The 19,211-nt window shown below is 38.0% G+C and overlaps 1 protein-coding gene across 7 annotated transcripts in view; it reads left to right on the top strand.

Annotated features, from left to right (window-relative positions):
• HIBCH (3-hydroxyisobutyryl-CoA hydrolase) overlaps positions 1–19,211 on the top strand; it is a 150,911-nt gene that overhangs the window by 17,531 nt on the left and 114,169 nt on the right. For 3 of the 7 annotated variants that reach the window (XM_072612663.1, XM_072612664.1, XM_072612665.1), the window contains exon 2: positions 18,226–18,294. In XM_072612663.1, the coding sequence (XP_072468764.1) occupies positions 18,226–18,294 (69 nt within the window). Of the gene's footprint in view, positions 1–14,385; positions 14,431–17,236; positions 17,296–18,225; positions 18,295–18,834; positions 18,912–19,211 lie in introns of those variants that run through there. The other 4 variants (XM_072612667.1, XM_072612666.1, XM_072612671.1 and 1 more) reach the window with 4 other exon arrangements.

The following is a 19,211-nucleotide window of genomic DNA, read 5'->3' as shown; positions in this document are numbered from 1 at the left end:
TTTAGGTATTTTTGCTTACTGTACTTACAACTTGTTACTTCTAGATTTACTATTTGCACATTAATGTTTTAAGATCCAAATATATTTGCAGTGTTCTGTGAATAGTTGCTTTATAGGTGCAGGACTAGGGAGGGTGAATGTAAATCTTCCTATTTATTTTGTCTTCTGGTTTTTGCTTCCATTTTGATCATTAGGATTTATGCTCTTTATAAATTCAGTGAGGAGTCAAGGATGATGCTGTGGTTGCAAAGGAGGTTCACTTTAAGGATGGAGGTGCTCTCAGTAGAAATAGCAAAGTTTAGAAGGGTGGTTGATTTAGAGAAGAGGGAAAGTAATGAGTTCTGTTTTGAAATAACTGAATTTGAGATGCTTATAGAATACCCATCTAAAAATACCCAATTGAATGAGTGCTGGATTGAGCAAGAGAGAAAAGAGGATTGGATATATGGATGTGGGAATGAACTGTTTAGAACTGATAATTAATCCCGTTGAATCTGATGATATCATCCAATGAGAGTGTAGAGAGAAGAGAGGAAAGCTAGGACAGAGGTAATGTAGTGAAATGAATGGGGAATTGCAATCAGTCTGGAAGACCTACATTCAAATCCAGCTCCAGACCTTTACTGGCTGTGTGACTCTGGACAAGTCACCATCTCTGGGTTATGTCATTTGCAAAATTAGATTCAATAACCTTGAAGGTTTCTTCCAGCTATAAATCTATGGTCTCAGGAAATAAATTGAGCTCTAAATCTATGATCCCACATCAGTTCTTGGGAGATAGAAGGATATGGGAACAATTAGAAGTTGATTTTTGGAGGGGTTTCTCTTTGGTCAACTAAAAGCATAAGTTCTTACTGTGTACTAGGTACCTACTGTGCTTTCTAGATCGGGGGAATGTGCAGAAATGTGGATATGGAAAATTATACAGGAAGAAGATCAGCTACAAGCCAGTGTGACTGGAACTTAGAGTACTTTAGGGTGAATAGAGTGAAATAAACTTGGAAAGGAGGAATGTAACCGATTGTAAAGGTCTTTAAATAACAGAGTAGTTTTATCCTATGGCAATAATGAACTACTGGAGCTTTTTCAATAGGGAAGTGAAAGAATACTTATTTGATTTTTTAAGTACTTGTTACTTTTTAAAAATGTAATTTAAAAAATTTTCTCCCTTCTCTTTTTTACCCTGTCCCCTCTTCAAGAGTCTTTCCTTTCTGACCAATGTCTTCTTTAATCTGATCTTTTTATTTCCCTTCCTCTTTTTCTTAATCCATTTTCCTCCTACTTCCCTGTTGGTTAAGCTGAATTTCTATATCCAGCTGAGTTCATATGTTTACTTTTCTTCCCTTGAACCAATTCAGATGAGAGTGAGGTTCAAGTGTTGCCTACTTCCCCCCCACACTCTCCCCCATTGCCACCTCTATTCTATACACTCTTCCTTGTGCATTCCATGTGCATGAGGTAATTTCCTCCATTTTTTTCTTTCCATTTCCCCCCTCTTCCAGTGTATTTCTCTTCCTCACTCTTTCTTTATTCTTTTGAGATGATCCCAATATAATAGAATCACACCCAGACCTTTGTCTAATTAGATTCCCTCTAGGAGCTCAAGTGATGATAAAGTTCTGAGGGGTGATATATGCTGTCCTCATATAAGAATGCAAATGGTTGAACTTGTTTAATCTCTCATTATGCTTGCTTATGTTTACCTTTTTAAATTTCTCTTAAGTACTGCCTCTGAATATCAAATTTAGCTTTCGTCATTTTCTCCTTTTTCTTTTTTACTCTGTCCCCTCTTCAAGAGTCTTTCCTTTCTGACCAATGTCAGAAAGAATATGTGAAAGTCTTCTATTTCATTGTGTCCAGTTCTCCCCTCTAGGCTTATACTCAGTTTTGCAGGATAGGTTCTTTTTGGTTGTAATCCTAAATCATTTGACTTCTGGAATATCATATTCCAAGTTTTCTGTTCCTTTATTATAATGGTAGCTGCTAAATCTTGTGTGACCCTGACTGTGGTTAGTTCCATGGTACTTGAATTATTTCTCTTTTGCCATTTGAAATATTTTCTCCTTGACCTGGGAGTTTTTTATTTGGGCTATAATATTCCTGAAGTTTTCATTTTGAGTTTTCTTTTAAGAGGTGGATTATTTCAATTTCTATTTCCCCCTCTGATTCTAAAACTTTGGGGCAGTTTCCTTTATAATTTCTTGAATATGATGTTTAGCATCTTTTTGTGTTGTTCATGGCTTTTAGGTAATCTAATAAATCTATACTCTCAAGAACTAAATCCAGCTCATATTTAGATGATTCTTAAGATTATCACGTCTCATATTTTCCAGGTTACTTTTGTTATTTCTATGAGATAGTATATATTTTTTTAAGTTTTTTTCAGTTTTTTGACTTTTTAAAAACCATTTGTTTATGTCTCATGGAGTCATTACCTTCCATTTAGCCGATTCTGATTTTTAAGAATTGTTTTCTTCAGTAATGTTCTATACTGCTTTTGTGAAACTGTTAATTCTTTTTAGAAATAACTTTCTTGCATAGATCTTACTTATTTTCCCTTTTCCTCCTCTATCACTTTTATTTTGATTTTTAAACCGTTTTCTTGCCATTTAAAAAAATCTTTCTCTAACTTTTCTAAGAATTCTTGTTGGGTTTGTGTCCAATCTGCAATTTTCTTTGATTCTTATAGATGTTTTCAAGTTACTGTCTTCTATATGTATGTTTTAGGCTTTCTTACTACCATAGAGAATTTTTATATTTGGGTTCCTTTTTTGTTTTCTCTTTTTTCTAGGCTATGTCTTGACTTTGGACTTTATGCTAGTACTGGACTCTGCTTACTTCTGGAAGGGATGTCTGTTCTGAGCTTCAATCTTTTTGTGTCCTGCTGTTTTCACAGCACCTTTGGGGTGAAGGGGGAAGTTGTAAGTTTTCATTGCTTCCAAAGTTGTGTTACCTGCAAAGAGGTTTGTTCATTGCCCTCCTGGTTCGAGCTCTGCCAGTTCCTGCCCCAGGTTTGGGTGTGTAGGATTGTGTGTGGTTGAATTTTGGTAGATTGCTGCTGGACTCAGTTATTATCAGCATCATGGGAAATTCTGCAGTTTCAGAATGACTGCATGACTCCCATTTGGTCTTGGTTTCCTATCCTGATTACTCCAGTGCAAGCTTATGTGTAAAGCAGAAAGTTAGAACTGACCCCTCCCTCTCCCTCCCTACTTATGAGCTCAGCAAAGAGCCAAATTTTTGGAATTCATCCCTTACTCTGGGCATAACTAAGGCCTCTCCTGCTCAAAATTGTTTCTCTCTGCCCTGTAACTGTCCCCAAACTGGATAATAGGCAACCAATGGCAATTGGTATCTGTCCTGTTCCCAGCATTGGTTCCAGGGTCCCATAGGATCTCTTTTTGCACAGGTGCTTCCAGCCCCTGGTGTTCAATCTTAATTCTGTTACTGAGTGATACAATGCTTACTATCAAATGCTCCCTACCACTGTTATTACTCTGGTGCTGCCTCCACTGTCACTCTGCTGTGCTCCTGGTCAGCCCCAGTATACAAAGACTTTTATATCTTCCTAAGCAACCCTGGACTGGGAAAATGACTCCTATGACCTTTTGTTAACTTTCCCAATCAGAATTCAATCTGGTGCATTTTCTAGGTTGCTGTGGAAGCTGTTAGGTAAACTTGGCAAAAATACTGACTCTTACTTTGCCATGTTGACTCTGCTTGTAGCAGTTATGTTTTTAAGAACACAATTCAACTTGCCATATATCTATATGAAATGGTATTTATTTGTAGGCACTTCAAAAGAAACTCAATTGGAGGAGAACCTAGCTGAAAAAAACCCGTTGGTTTATCCAGCAGTGACTCCACTGGCCCAGGCATATATAACAATGATTTTAAAAAATAATAATAAATTAATATGGGAACTAGGGCTGTATGTAATTGCATTTCTTCAGGTAAGGTACTATTATTTTTGCCTTTGTGGTAGCACAAGGCCTAACTCAGAGGAGGCACTTAAATACAGTGGTATATCAAAAGTTAGAGACAGAGTTTCTGGGTAATTAATCAGTTTAGTAATCATCCTAACAGATATTTAATAAAATGGTCAGTGGCACTTTTGTATGCCAAAGACCCCCCATGGAACCCACTCAAAGCTTATATACCCTTGGAAGACTAGGTGTTTCTGAGAGTGCCAACCAACTCTGATTGGTTAACAACTCATGAAAAGAATGAATATTATAATGAGAGGTGGATCTATTCTAATGAAAGGCTAAGGGATATGATTTTGATCACTCTTGCTCCCAGACCACACCCAGTCTCAGGCAATCTAGACAAAGGATCTACCCCACCCTGCCCAAAATTCAAGTAACATTACATTCTTTGTAATGTTTTCTACTTGGGTGAGGCAACAACCCCACCTAGATAACATGGTCTGGGTGGGGTAAAATTTTGGCAAAGGTCAGGGATCTACCCAATAATTTTTTATTTAATAATAATTTCTCTCAATGCTTAGGATTTAATAGGATTAAATACTTTTGCTAAACAGACTTCAACTCATTGTCAGATTTTCTCCAAAAGAGAAACCACATGAGTTTTAAAAATCTCTCTTGTTTTGCATTTTATCTTTTATTCTGAACTCCAAAAGCACCAAACAAAGATGAACATTTCCAAGCATTTCCATCTATAGAGCAGAACAACCAAAAAGGATTGTACACAAAATCACAAACATCCACCATATACAGCTTGCTTCCCTTCAAATAAGTAACAAACTTAACATGTAACTTTCAAAGCTGTCTTGCCTCCTGTCATAGTAATTTAAATTGAAAAATCTTTCCCATTCATTAATAGGCCATGTGACCTGCCTGGGTCACATGGAAGCCTGAGTCACATGAGTGAAGTCACATGGAATAGAAAGGCATAGAGCAGGAAGGGTGGAACAGGAAGAGGCAGAGCTAGAGCAGAGATGAGAGGAAATTGATCAGAGCAGTCAGAACTGAGGGAGAGAGGAGCGCAGACCAGACCAGACCATTGTGACGAGCACATATCAGCATGGAGCAGCAGGAAGAGGACTCAAAACAGGTTTCAGAGTGCCACCAGCAGCAGTTCTCAGATCCCCAGAATATACCCTCCTCTTGACAAAGGTCTCAAAAGTCAAGTAACTGGCTGGGAAAGTGCCCAAAAAAGGGGGAAAAAATAAGACAAGAAAAAATAAGAAAAAAAAAGAATAAATAAGAAGAATACCTTGGTGAACAGGTATTTTCTTCCATCCTGTTGGGTGAGGAAGAACAAAGTGTAACATTAGAGGAAGTCAATGCTTCTGCATCCCAAACCTCCAAAATAAATATGCAATGTTCTCAGGTCATGGAAGAGCTCAAAAAGGATTTTGAAAATCAAGTAAGAGAGGTGGAGGAAAAATTGGGAAAAGAAATGAGAGCAATGCAAGAAAATTATAAAAAGCAAGTCAACACCTTGCTTGAGGAGACCCAAAAAAATGCTGAAGAAAATAACACCTTTAAAAATAGGCTAACTCAATTGGAAAAAGAGGTCCCAAAAGGCTAATGAGGAGAAGAATGCTTTAAAAAGCAGAATTAGTCAAATGGAAAAAGAGGCTGAAAAGCTCACTGAAGAAAATAGTTCTTTAAAAATTAGAATGGAACAGATGGAAACTAATGACTTTATGAGAAACCAAGAAACTACAAAACAAAACCAAAAGAATGAAAAAATAGAACATAATGTGAAATATCTCATTGGAAAAACAACTGACCTGGAAAATAGATCCAGGAGAGACAATTTAAAAATTATGAGACTACCTGAAAGCCACAATCAAAAAAAGAGCCTAGACATCATCTTTCATGAAATTATCAAGGAAAACTGCCCTGATATTCTAGAACCAGAGGGCAAAATAAGTATTGAAAGAATCTACCAATCACCTCCTGAAAGATCTGAAAAGAGAAACTCCTAGGAATGTGGTAGCCAAATTCCAGAGTTCCCAGGTCAAGGAAAAAATATTGCAAGCAGCCAGAAAGAAACAGTTTGAGTATTGTGGAAATACTATCAGGCCAACACAGGATCTGGCAGCTTCCACATTAAGGGATCGAAGGCTTGGAATATGATATTCCAGAATTCAAAGGAACTGGGATTAAAACCAAGAATCACCTACTTAGCAAAACTGAGTATAATACTCTAGGAGAAAAAATGGTCGTTCAATGATATAGAGGAATTTCAAGCATGATGAAAAGACCAGAACTGAATAGAAAATTTGGCTTTCAAACACAAGAATCAAGAGAAGTATGAAAAGGTAACAGGAAAGAGAAAACATAAAGGACTTACTAAAGCTGAACTGTTTACATTCCTACATGGAAGGATAATATTTGTAACTCTTGTGTGACTTTTCTCAGTATTTGGGTAGTTGGAGGGATTACACACACACACACACGCACACACACACACACACACACACAAACACACACAGAACACAGGATGAGTTGAATAAGAAGGGATGATACCTAAAAAATAAAACAAAGTTGAGGGGGTGAGAGAGGATTATATTGGGAAGAGAAAGGGAGAAATGGAATGGGGTAAATTATCACACATCAAGGAAGCAAGACAAAGTTTCTTCAGTGGAGGAGAAAAGGGAGGATGTGAGAGGGAAAAAGAGAAGCTTACTCTCTTCACATTTGGCTTGAGGGAATGACATGCTCACTCAGTTTGGTATGAAAGTATATCTTGCACTACAGAAGGGTAGGGGAGAAGAGGACAAATGAGGTGAGGGGGATGATAGAAGAGAGGGCAAATGGGAGAAGGGAGTAATTAGAAATAAACACTTTTGGGGAGCAACAAAGTCAAAAGAGAGAATAAAATAAATAGGGGGCAGGATAGGATGGAGGGAAATATAGTCAGTCTTACACAACATGACTATTATGGAAGTCTTTTGCAAAACTACACTTATACAGCCTATATTGAATTGTCTGCCTTCTTAGCGGGGATGGGTGGGGAGGGAAGGAGGGAGAGAAGTTGGAATTCAAAGTATTAGGAATGAATGTTGAGAATTGTTTTTGCATACAACTGGGAAATAAGAAATACAGGTAATGGGGTATAGAAACCTATCTTGCTCTACAAAGAAAAGAGAGAAGAAGGGGATAAGGGAAGGGAGAGGTGTGATAGAAGGGAGGGCATATTGAGGGAAGGGGTGATTGGAATGCAAGGCATTATGGGGTGGGGGGAAGGGAGAGATGGGGAGAAAATTTGGAACTCAAGACTTTGTGGAAATGAATGTTGAAAAGTAAAATAAATAAATAAATGTTAAAAAAAAAAAAAGAAAAAAAGAACTGAGGGAGAGAGGCAAGCAGGCAACTGGCTGTGAGTTTTTGTTTGTGGGAAAGCCTTAGTAGGGGGGAGTCTTGAGGCTGGTATTGCCCTCTGCCTTATTATTGTGTATAGATTTCTTTGTTACTGTGATGGATTTGGCTTTCTGGTATCTGAAAAAATGTTTTGGTTCTGTCTTCCATGTGCAGTCTGTTGCATTTTGCAATTTAGAATTGCCCTGGTATATTCATGGTTGCCATAGGGGCAGGGTGAATGTTGCATTGGTACTACACCTCCTTGTGTTTCTTTCTGTCTTTCCTTTTTGCTTTGATGCATTTTTGGAAAATGTCTTAATGACTCTTTTTTCCTTTTATTTTTCAGTAACTGTTTCTCCTCTCCCTAACCCTGCTCACCCAAAATTGTTTATACGTAACATAAGTGTTTAATGGCTTATAGGTAGACATCAGACTCCAGATATAATTGTATAAAGAATCCTTGTTTAGGGGAGGGAGCATTGGTATCTTGCTGTGAAATTACATTTTCACAATTGTTGAAACTAGGATGTAGGGAAAAATATAAATTACATAATCAAAGAATCTTAGCACCATGGAAAATATTACAAAGAAATTATGTTGCATCATTTCCTCTTTGGTGGAATGGACACCTGCTTATTCTGATGCACTCATCAAGTGGGTTAAGACAATTTGCTTGAATATTTAGTCTATAAGCAAAGTCATGTAACATTTAAGTTACTAAGGACAAAGCAGAAAATTTCACATAATCTATCATATCTAATCTTCAGGGTAAGTTAAAGGAACAAATTCATTTCTGAAAATTGTCATCAGAAAGCATATAATTGAAAGTGAGTAGGACTGAGATGTCAAACATCCTATGACATTTATGACATGGGGGCACCATATATTCAATGAAATTCCTGCTCATGAGGCAGTTACTGGACTTTTAAGAATGGGTGTTGGTAATGAAAAATAATTATGATTCCTGCTTGAAAAACATCGCAATCTATGGTCAAAAAGTAAGTAAGTGCTAGTTAAAAATAAATGGTTCAATTTTTAAAAATATAAACTTAATACATCTCAACAAACATGAAGATTTCAATATAAAAATAATAGAATGGAGAATTGCATGTGACACTAAATCTGTTAGCTTGATTTTGAAATATAAATTAAATTTGACATTACTAGCAGCAAAATCACCCTAGTTTTCTATTTTACCTGAATTTCCTTCTATGCTTTTGGGGTATTTATTTTTCATTTAATTGCTTATTTTTCTATCTTTTAAAAAAAAATCTCTATAACTGCTCAAACTCCTTCTCCTACCCCATAGAAACCTTCCCTTGTAACAATTAAGTATAGTCAAGCAAACTAAGTCCACATATTAGCTACCTCTGAAAACATATCTCATTTTATATCTGTAGTCCACTTCTCTGCCATGATGTAGGAGGCATGCTTCATTAGACTTCTGATATAAGCAGTGACTAGAACATAGGTGCTTAATAAATGTTTATTGATTGATTGAAGTCACAGTAGGCCACTGTATTAGTAAGAGTTATAAAGAAATTGTTTTCCTTTACATTATTATAGTTATTTTGTAAATTGTTCTTTTGGTTCTACTTGCTTTAGTCTTCATCAGTTTATATAATTCTAGATTTCTCTGAAATCTATGATATTCATTATTTCTTACATGGCATTTCAGTAGGACCTTACATGAACAGGAATATGAGATATAGACCCAGAGAGGTTTGTTTTCCGATGATACCTTTTCCAAGCTTATGATGAAGCTTAGAATATGAATAGTAGTTGAAATTATATCAAAGGATGAATTTAACCCCAGGGGTATTTTAGCCAAGCAAACCTGTTTACAAAATCCTGGAAAAGTTACCATTTAGTAGACACCATTTTACATAGGGAGGAACAATAGCTTCGTGGCATTCTTTGGAAGGGAGAAACCAATCTCCTTGAGGTCTATTCAGAAGGCTTTATCTGGGGCTTCCAGGAACTGTGTCTAGAGCATCTGAAATCTTTATCACCTGAAGCTTGATTTATTCAAGCTTCCTTTCAGAAGACAGATACCTAGACTGAATTTGTCTAAATAGAAAAAAAATGGAGGTTTAGAGTTAGATAGGTTCCAGCTTTCCTCATCTAGAGACTCCCAGAAACAATAGCCTGAATAATGACTTTGAAGGTGGCTAAGGACAACTCTGAGGCAAACAGGCAACATAATCTCACTGACTCAGTGTATATCTGATGCTGAAGACAATCAAATACTTTTACAATGCTGGCATTATGCCACCTGCTGGTCAGAGAATTTTAGGGAAACTGTGATCTGTTCTCCATTACCACCACTCCCTAACCTTTCCCTGCCAACCAAAGATTAAAAGTTTTAAATGTATTATAGAAATTATTGTTGTTTCTTTTGTTCCATTTTATTTTGGGGAGACACTTAATGAAAACAGATTTTTATCTATCACTTAGATCCTGTATTATGCCTCTGTAAAGTGAAAAACAACTGGACAATTAATTGATCAATGACATTTAGATATATCCTAGTTACCAAATTCCCTTTCTAAAATAATACCATTGCAGAGATTCAAATGGGATTATTATAGGATAAATGTGGTTATAACCAATATTAAATTAGTATTTGTTAATGATGAAATAGATATTCTTCCCTTCTAAGTGATGTGTAACACATTCAATTGGGTAAATAGAGATTACAATAGCTATATACCATTAACTTTCATGTCATCTGGTCAGACTTGAAAAGAAAAAGAGGGTCAGGAGAGACATGTTTGCTGATTCTTATTAGATTGAGGAAGGCCAATAACTGTAGTGTTACTAGAACAAGGTAAATAGAGATATGAACTCAAGTGGCAGATGTGAGACTCAGGTAGTCAGGCGTGGCTGTACTGAGAACTATCTGAGAATTTGTTTCCGTTCTCAGGGTATTTCAGGATACATACAGTAGCATTTGAAAATGATGCCCTACAGACTTCTGGGCAGCACAGATAAATTGGGGGAAAGTATATTTCATCTTTTAGCAAAATGTCAGTTACCTATAGGGCAGCTAGGTGGTGCAGTGGATAGAGTACCAGTGCAGGAGTCTGGAGGACCTGAGTTCAAATCTCACCTCAGACACTCAAGACACTCACTAGCTGTGTGACCTTGGGCAAGTCACTTAACCCCAATTGCCTCATCCTGGGTCATCTCTAGTCATCCTGATGAATATCTGGTTACTGGATTCAGATGGCTCTGGAGGAGAAGTGAGGCTGGTGATCTGCACAGCCCTCCCTCACTCAAAACAAAGTCAAGTGCAAGTCATGTCATCACTTCTCTGATGGCATGGTGGTCTTTGGCAAAGAAGGACGAACACACACAGTTACCTATAACTCCTGACAAGAAGGATCTTCAGGAGATAGCTCATAGTGCTTGTATAAAGCTTCTCTTTTCAGATATTTCCTTAGTGGTATTTTCTCCCAACATATAGACATGAGGATGATGTCTCTCTTTGCAATACATCAAGGTACAGAATTTGGTGATGATAGAACTTTAATTATATTTTCTATTTTTCCTTGTTCCTATGGTAAAACAAAACAAATTATATTTTGAATCTTTTTAGTCTGTGTATAGTCTAAATGTTTATGTTGATTAACACTAGATAGCAATTTGTATCTTAGATATCAGCTATTTTCAGTGACCAGTTATCATCCCCATTAGTCATGAAACATAATAGTTTCTGAAGAATTGAAATTGATGATCACCCAAAGGGTAAGCAGGGAGGTACACAGTGGATGTGAGCAGGTGATTGTGACTGGGAGTCCTAGGGCAGCCTCTCCAAAAGATCATCCTTGATGCCCCTTTCTCACAATGATGTCTTTGAGTCATTATTTTATTCTACAGGCTGAACAGTTTAACAAAAATATATTAAGAGTGTATAGCACAACCACTAGGTATACTGGTAGGAATAGTCAGATAAAATAATACTGTTCCTCCCTTCAAAAACCTTACAATGTAAGAGTTAGGAGAAGAAATAGTATCTGTTTAAACTGTAATACAAGGCAGAATATTGAAACTAAAAAGGAGAGGTTTAGATAAGATACTAAGTGAAATGTAATCACTGAATCAATGAAGCTAAGAGTTGGTAGGGACCTCAAGAGCTCCTACTCCAACCAGCATCAGAACAAGTTTCTCTTTTACAGTGTTTCCTAGTGGTCATTCAGCCTTTGCCATCCAGCTCAGGTGAGGGGGAACCTACTACCAGAGGAAGTTAACTCCACTTTTAGATATTTATAATTAGTTAGAAGTTTTCTTTTAAAACAAACCTAAATTTGCTTCTTTGCCACTTCTACTCATTGCTTCCAATTGGGTCCAGTGTGGCTAAGAAAGATGTCTGCCCTTTACCATATGATAATCCTTCAAATACTTGAAAATAGCTATCCTCACTCCTCTCCCTCCTCCTCCCCAACAAATATTCCTTTTCTCCAGCCTAAATATCCCCACTTTCTTCAATCAGTCTTACATTTGGCAAGGAACCAGCACCCTTTCCCTTCCTATTCATTCTTTTTTTGTATAGTGTGTGGGAGGATTTATTTCTTGTTCTCCCCTTCAGCTAGTTGACATAGTTATAGAAATGTAAGGGGCAGATCACAGAAGTGTTAATATACTAATGAAGTGGAAAAAATGTGGAGTCCCTGACATCCTTAAGAAGGAGTTCTTTTATTGAATCCTCCTGGATACCTTTAATGGCTAAGCCCAGTAAGATCTGGAGATAATTGTATGAAGTGTTCAAAGCAGGAAGCCACTATAGAATATGATTGTGTGGATCCACCAGAGGACAGAAGGGGAAGGGAGAATGTTTGCTCTTCTTCTCTATTGGCTATGGTGCCAAGAAGTAGAGCTACTCTTCAAATAGGTCACAATTTATCTAGGTGTCAAACAGTTCAGAGAGTTAAACAATTCAAAGTAAGGAGCCAAGGCACTCTCCAGATAAATATAGACACAGAGAGGCAGCATTCAAGGTAAGAAGAAGCTTCAAGGAATAATAGCTCTGGCAGGGGAGAAGAGAGCAGTTAGGTGGAACAGTGGATAGAGCCCTGGGGCTGAAGTCAGGAAGACGTGAGTTTAAATTTGGCCTCAGTCTCTTGCTAGCTGTGTGACCCCGGGCAAGTCACTTAATCCTGTTTACTTCAGTTTCCTCATCTGTAAAATGAGCTGGAGAAGGAAATGGCAAATTACTCCAATATATTTGCCAAGAAAATCCCAAATGGAGTCAGGAAGAGTCAGATACAACTGAAATGACTGAACAACAGCAGCAGCAGAAAAGATGGATGACTAGAGATTCAAGAAAGAACTGACCCTTGTGGTCAAGTAGAGCTGTGGAGAGAAGAGTTGTGTATGAGAGTTCATCTAAGTGACCCACCCAAGAGAGATTTTGTGCCAGTTGGGGTAAGGACATCATAAGAAGAAAAAAGGCAAACATTACAAAGGCAAGACATTACATTTATCCCTCTCTATCCATTTATCTCTAATTTTATCTTAATAGATTCAATCTTTTGTATCTTGACTGTTATCCACTGTTAGCTATCCCTTCCAGTTTCATGACATCTGCAAATTTGCTGAGTATATTTTAAGCTTTTTTCCAAGATACTGTTAAAAATCTTGAGTGGTGTAGGGCCAAGAACAGATTACTTTGAAAAGATCTGCTGTAATTTTCTGCCTTGTTGATATTGAAATGTTAATAACTACTCTTTGAGTCCAGACATCCAAACTAGTCCTGGGTCCTTCTGATTGTACTGTTGTCTAATCCTGATTTTTTCATCTCTTCCACAACAATAGCATGAGATACTTCATCAAAAGCTTTTATAAAATTTAGGCAAACTAAATCCGGAACATCCCTTTCATCTGCTAGTTTAGTAATACATTCAAAAAAAGGAAAGAGGTTAATCTATCATGGCCTTGTTTTGATGAACTGTGTTGACTTTTTGTAATTATTGCTTCTCTTTCTAGTTGTTTGCCAACTTTATCTTCTTTATTGATCAGCTCTAAAGTTTCCCCAGGAATTGAAACTAAGTTCACTTGCCTATAGTTTATAGATTCTTTCCTTTTTTTTTGAAAGCCTGGACAATATTTGCCTTTCTCCAAGCTCCCATTTTCCAAGATCTTTCAAATATCATTGGCAGTGGGTCAACAATCACATCTGGAAGTTCTTTCAAAACCCAAAGATATTGTTCATTTGGATCAAATAACAGGATTTCATCAAGGGCAGCAAGATGTGCTATTATCTTTTAATTATCTTGGATATCAACTCCCTATTAGTTATTTTTGTTGTCTTTTCTTTATAAAGATCATTCTCCCTTGCAGAGAAAGCAGAAACAAAATTAAAATTGAATAATTCTACCTTCTCTCTACTGTCAGTTGTTGTTATTGTTGTATGTGTCCTTCATTCTCGAAGAGGACCATGACATCAAGATGATGACATGATTTGCAGTTGACTTTGATTTTTGAGTAAGGGAGGGCTGTGTAAGGTCACCAACCTCACCTTCTCCTGAACCATCTGGGTCCAGTGGCCTGATATTCATCAGGATAACTGGAGATGGCCCAGGATGTCATATGGGACCCTGGCCCTTTCAGGTTAAGGTCTTATCACATCTTCCTTTGAGTGAGATACACTCATTCAATGAATAGGCTTCTTTAAGTATTTAAGGGATGGCCCCTTCAATAAAAAAAAAAAAATCAAACTGGGAGGGAAAGACCCTCAGGGTTCCTTGGGTAAAAGAGAAACAATTACTATTTAATAGTTACAAAGTGGTGCAGTGGATAGAGTACTTGACTTGGAATCAGGAAGACTATCCTCATGAGTTCAAATCTAGTCTCAGGCACTTACTACCTGTGTGGCTCTGAGAAAGTCACTTAACTCATTCAGTTTCCTTAACTATAAAATGAGCTGGAGAAGGAAATGATAAGCCACTGTGTTGTTACCTATTAGTTAACTGGTTATCTGGTCCTTTCCAATTAACAGTATGAGCCACAGCTGAATTATTAAACCCTAAATGGCATGAGTACCTGAAAATCCGTGCTATGAATGGCAGTGACAGTCACTACAGTATGCCTGGTAAGCCCTTCTCTGAGCTTCCATCCCCCTCCAGGAAAAAAATTATTGAAGCATGGAAACATTTTCCATGAATTACAAGGTAGGACATTTAGTTTTAAAAACCACTTCCCATGTTGCTCAGTAACTTTAGTCCATATCTTCTTCCTAATGTGCAAAATCTTTTCTCTTTTCCTTGGGATGTTATCATCCTACCTAAAGGTCTTATTTTTCTTTACATCTTCATTTTTTTCCCAAAGCAGCTTTAAAAAATAACCCTTTTTATTGTTGTTAGTTTCCTTTACCAGCATGAGCTTACTTTGAGCTTTAGAATTCCTGACGATCTCTTTTATAAAACTGTGCTACACTCTTGTATTCATCTTCTGTTACCTGTCCTTGCTTTGATATTTTATACATTAGAAAAAAATCTAAGTTGCTTAGAGAGTTCCCTGAGCATCCGCATTGATTTCTTCAGACAAATTCCATTTTTCTTCTGCATTTGAATTGTTTCCTTTTGTTCCCTCAAAATTTTATTCTTGAGCATTTCCCATTCCTTCTGGGCTGACTTTCTCTGAAGCATTTTAGTCCATGGGACTAACCCTACTTAATTTTCCTCTGAACTCTGAAATCTGCTTTCCCAAAATCTAGTCATTTATGCACAAATGAATCACCAGAAGTGGTTAGTTGTCACCTATTTTTATAAGTCTTGGGAGGTTTTCTGTTATATTTTGGCTAAAAAGCCCAAGAAGACAAAAGACCTCTATTGTTAGTTACTAGAACAACTAACTGTCTCTATAACCCTGAACAGGGAATCACCAATTACTTGCTACTTTTTTTGGGCTCCATATGAGATGATCTTTTACTTAAGTTTCTATGGCTCCTCTGCCTATATTATCCTGGGGAGAACAAGTAGGTTTTTCTTCTTTCTCCAAGCATTCAGCTATCTTCTCTTCAGAAAAAACGTCAAATCTATTTTTCAGCTCAAATTATATAGCTGTCCTTTCCCTTCTGTTTCTCTTCTGTGCTACATTTCCATTCTCTATCATCCTGACAAGAGTCAAGTGTTCCCTCCTCTACCTCAAGAACTCTTTTCTCTCAGTGTATTTGTTTCCCGCCAGGCCTAGAGGCCTGAGGGCTACCCGAGTCTTACCTTACCTATCGCAGGTCTTCGGCTGGCCAAACTGGATAAACGTATGAGAGAAGAGACTTTCCAGAGTCGAACAAGGGTTAGGCTTTATTCGGGGTCTTGGTTACATGTGCAGGGGGAACTCTTCCTGGGGAGCGAGGAATCTCCCAAGGAGGCAAAGATCTTACAGTAAGAGATTGGAAGTGGGAGAATGGGAGAATGGAAGAGGGGGAGAGAGGGGAGAGGGAAGAGCGAAGAGAGGAGGGAAGGAAGAGGGGCCTTCTGTCCTCTAAGGGCCCCTCAGCGCTAAGAGCCCTTCAGGCTTTCCTGACCCTACTTAAGCTCTCCTGCCGCATAGTTTGCACCTGAATACCGTGCCTGTTCGACAACAATAGGTGTGCTCAGACCCGGGCCAATCTCGAGGGCGGGGATGCTCTCTCCCAGCATGTTTCCCACAGGAAGAGGCGGAAATGCACGAGATAGCTCGGTCTCACACCTCAATTCCCTGCTGTTCCCTGGGGGGCCTCATGAGAACTCTAAGGTTTAGAAGTCCTCACCTTTACCCGCCGGAGACAGTCCACATGGAACTGAGCTTACACCCCCAACAGTTTCCTTCCTTCCTAACAACCTGGAGTGTAGGCAGGTGCTCTATTTATTTCATCTTTTCTTTCAGCAAACCAGCCTACACTTACTACACAACTGTAGCAGAGATACAAACATCATATGCTCCATGGAAGTAACTATAATTTCCCTTGTTATCCATAATATTTGCAATTTTCATCTTTGTTTCTTAAAATTACTTGTGGGTGTTAGTTACATATCAACCTTGAATACCTAGTTAAAACTTTTTACAGTCAATGGTTAATTTTAAAAGTTAAATTTTTTTTATAATCAATTGGTCCCACCCACCAATTCACTCTTATCAATTTGTTTAACCCTTTGTTTGTTCTCCTTGCCTCACTATAATCTTTAGCCCTATCAGTTATAATAGGCCTGGATCCTCATGGAAGAATGTAAATTTTAGGATTGTTTAAAAGAAAAAAAAGATTTCCACATAGAATTTGCTGAGACAGTATAAGGTACTGGGGAAGACACTTACAAGGACAAAGTTTGGCCCTTCTCTAACCCTGTATCATTGGAGAATTTTCCAGAGTTGAGAATATGGATTTTTCCAAAAATTCTCCCCTTTGCTGGGAACAGCAAATATTTAAGTAGGGGAAGGGTGGTTAGAATTGATTTTATCGAATTTTAGGATTAGAAGCTTTTTTTTTTTGCAGAATCCTTATTCTGGAAAGTTCTTCAGTGGCTTGGGGGAGATTTAGTTCCCACCCCTGCCATCTAACTGATGTAATTACAGGAAGTAAGAGGCAGATAGCAGATTTATTAATATGATAATAAAGTACAAAGACTTACCTCTATTCTGTCATCCCTTTACCAAACATGAAAGAGTTCTCTGAATTGTAAGGGGAACTGGCCATTGGCTGGGGGATTGTCTGCCATGCCCTTGGTGGTCCCTGGATGATTCCAATTTACTAGTCTCCTAGGGTCTTGAGGAGACACGCAGCTCCTAATAAGATGCTGTAAAAGACATGAAACTGGAGGAAGAGAGCTGTGAGAAGTCGATCTGAAAGAATGGGCGTCCTTTTAGAGGCATCTAACATGAGCATCAGATGCAGACACTTGGGAGGAAGGCTGTGTGGCCAATGACACTAGGTGTATATGGATGCTTTACTGATAGACAAGCCTCAGACTACAGTTCCCAGGTACAATTCTCTATTTCCTTTTTCTTCTTGGATGCCCTCAGGGGAGCCCAAAGCCTTTCCTCTAGGCAAGGAAAAGTAACGTATTGAAGATATATTTAGCTTTCTTTGCTTTAAACATTTACTTTGTGAGGAGAGCTCAACTAATGATTGTCAGAGCTAGAATTTGAACACATTCTTCTGACTTTCATCCTAGCAATCTTTCCACCACTCCACAGTGGTCCCATGTAAATTAATTTATGATCACATAAATTAGTACAAATGACAAATTTCTACCCAAGGGATAGAGGGGTGGGTGGGTGGAGTGAATCACTTCTTTCTAAACCTATATTCTAACCAGTCAGCTAATCAATAAACAAATATTTATTGAATAGTCATAATGAGCAACGCAGTAGGAAACACACAAATTATTAGACATAGTTCCTGTCCCAAAAGAGTTTATAATTTATTTGGGGTGAAAGGGGAAGAAGACAAAGATACACGGAATAACTAGAGAACAATTAAAATGTGTGGTTTTGGTCTGCTGTCACTTTTTTTCATTTTTAATTCACTGTGTATTTAGCTACTGTATAAGACATTGGTCAGAAAAAAATAAGCTTTGATTTATATGACTAATGTAAAAATCTGGGGGGAAACATCTTTAAATTGTTAACCAGGGAGAAAAGAACCCCCTTATGCTTAATTGCTTTTCCATGCCATGGAAATTTTTCAGCGAACACCTTCTTCCTAGTAACATAATGATCTTTGTATTGTAAGAAAGATAGTTGGAAAGTTTGTTTCTGGTGGGTGGATTTTGGATGTAGATAGAATATTCCTCTGGTAAGGGAGTGGTCTAGTGTGAAATGGCCAAGTACTATTCTGGGGATAATTAAGTTTCAACCATAACAATAAATGGATTTAGAACTAACTTAATAAAATATTCACTTTTTCCAGACTGACTGATAGAAAACACATTTCTGCTTCCTCACAGACTGAGGGGAAGGAAGAACAGAGGCTGCTCTTGTAAGTATGGGAAGCACACTCATATCACATCTGTATGTAAGTACAAGTTTCCACAAACAGAAGCTATAAGGTAAGAGTTCTAATTGCATATGCATATCCCTAGACCTAACTAAATCCTCAAAGAAAACCTGAGCTGCACCCAGCAATACCAGTTGCCTACAGGGTAATTGTGCTCCACAAAACTGGGGCTATCCATCATGCCTCTTCTAAGTGAGGCACCCTGTGCTTTATTACACATGATCATGCTACACGTAGGAGTTCCCACTGCTTCTTTTGCTTCTTTACAATGACAGTGTGAGGAGGGAGGGAGAAAGTATTAAGAACTAGGAGAATCTGAAAAAGTTTTCTGAGATCATCTGAGCTGAGAGGGATCCCAGAGGTCACTGAGTCCAACTCCTCATTTTACAGATGAGGACACTGAGGCTTGGAGAGATTAAGTAATAGTCAAGGTCATATAGCTAGTGAATGTCAGAAGCAAGATTTGAAAAGGGAGCTTCCTGACTCCATTACTGCCTCTGTGTATTATAGATTATGTGTGAAAGGGAGCAAGGTGAAACAAATCTGGAAAAATGGAATCCAATTGTGACATGCTAACTGAGAGAGGCACAGGCAGACAGGTAATGGGGATTATATTTGGAAATGACTGGGTTCTGCCTGCTGTCAAACCACATGGGAAGGCTTGATGAGCTTGCTTCTGAAAGTGCATGATGTTATGTGGTGGAGATTTTTGCTCTCTACCTCATAGCATGCTCAGATATGACTGTTTCTGGCTTGTTAATCATGTGGCAAAGAAGTGGATTTTTGGATTGGTTCTTGAGCTGGAACTAACAGTGTAAAAAAAAAACAAACAGATTCCCAAGGTGGCAACTAGGCCTTTTTTAGTTCTTGGGAGGGGGACAAGCTGCTGTGGGTCCCTA

This window comes from Notamacropus eugenii, chromosome 5 (assembly GCF_028372415.1).
Source record: "Notamacropus eugenii isolate mMacEug1 chromosome 5, mMacEug1.pri_v2, whole genome shotgun sequence".
Lineage (NCBI taxonomy): Eukaryota > Metazoa > Chordata > Mammalia > Diprotodontia > Macropodidae > Notamacropus > Notamacropus eugenii.
The sequence above is the reverse complement of the archived record's forward strand: the minus strand, read 5'-3'. Positions and strand labels throughout refer to the sequence as shown.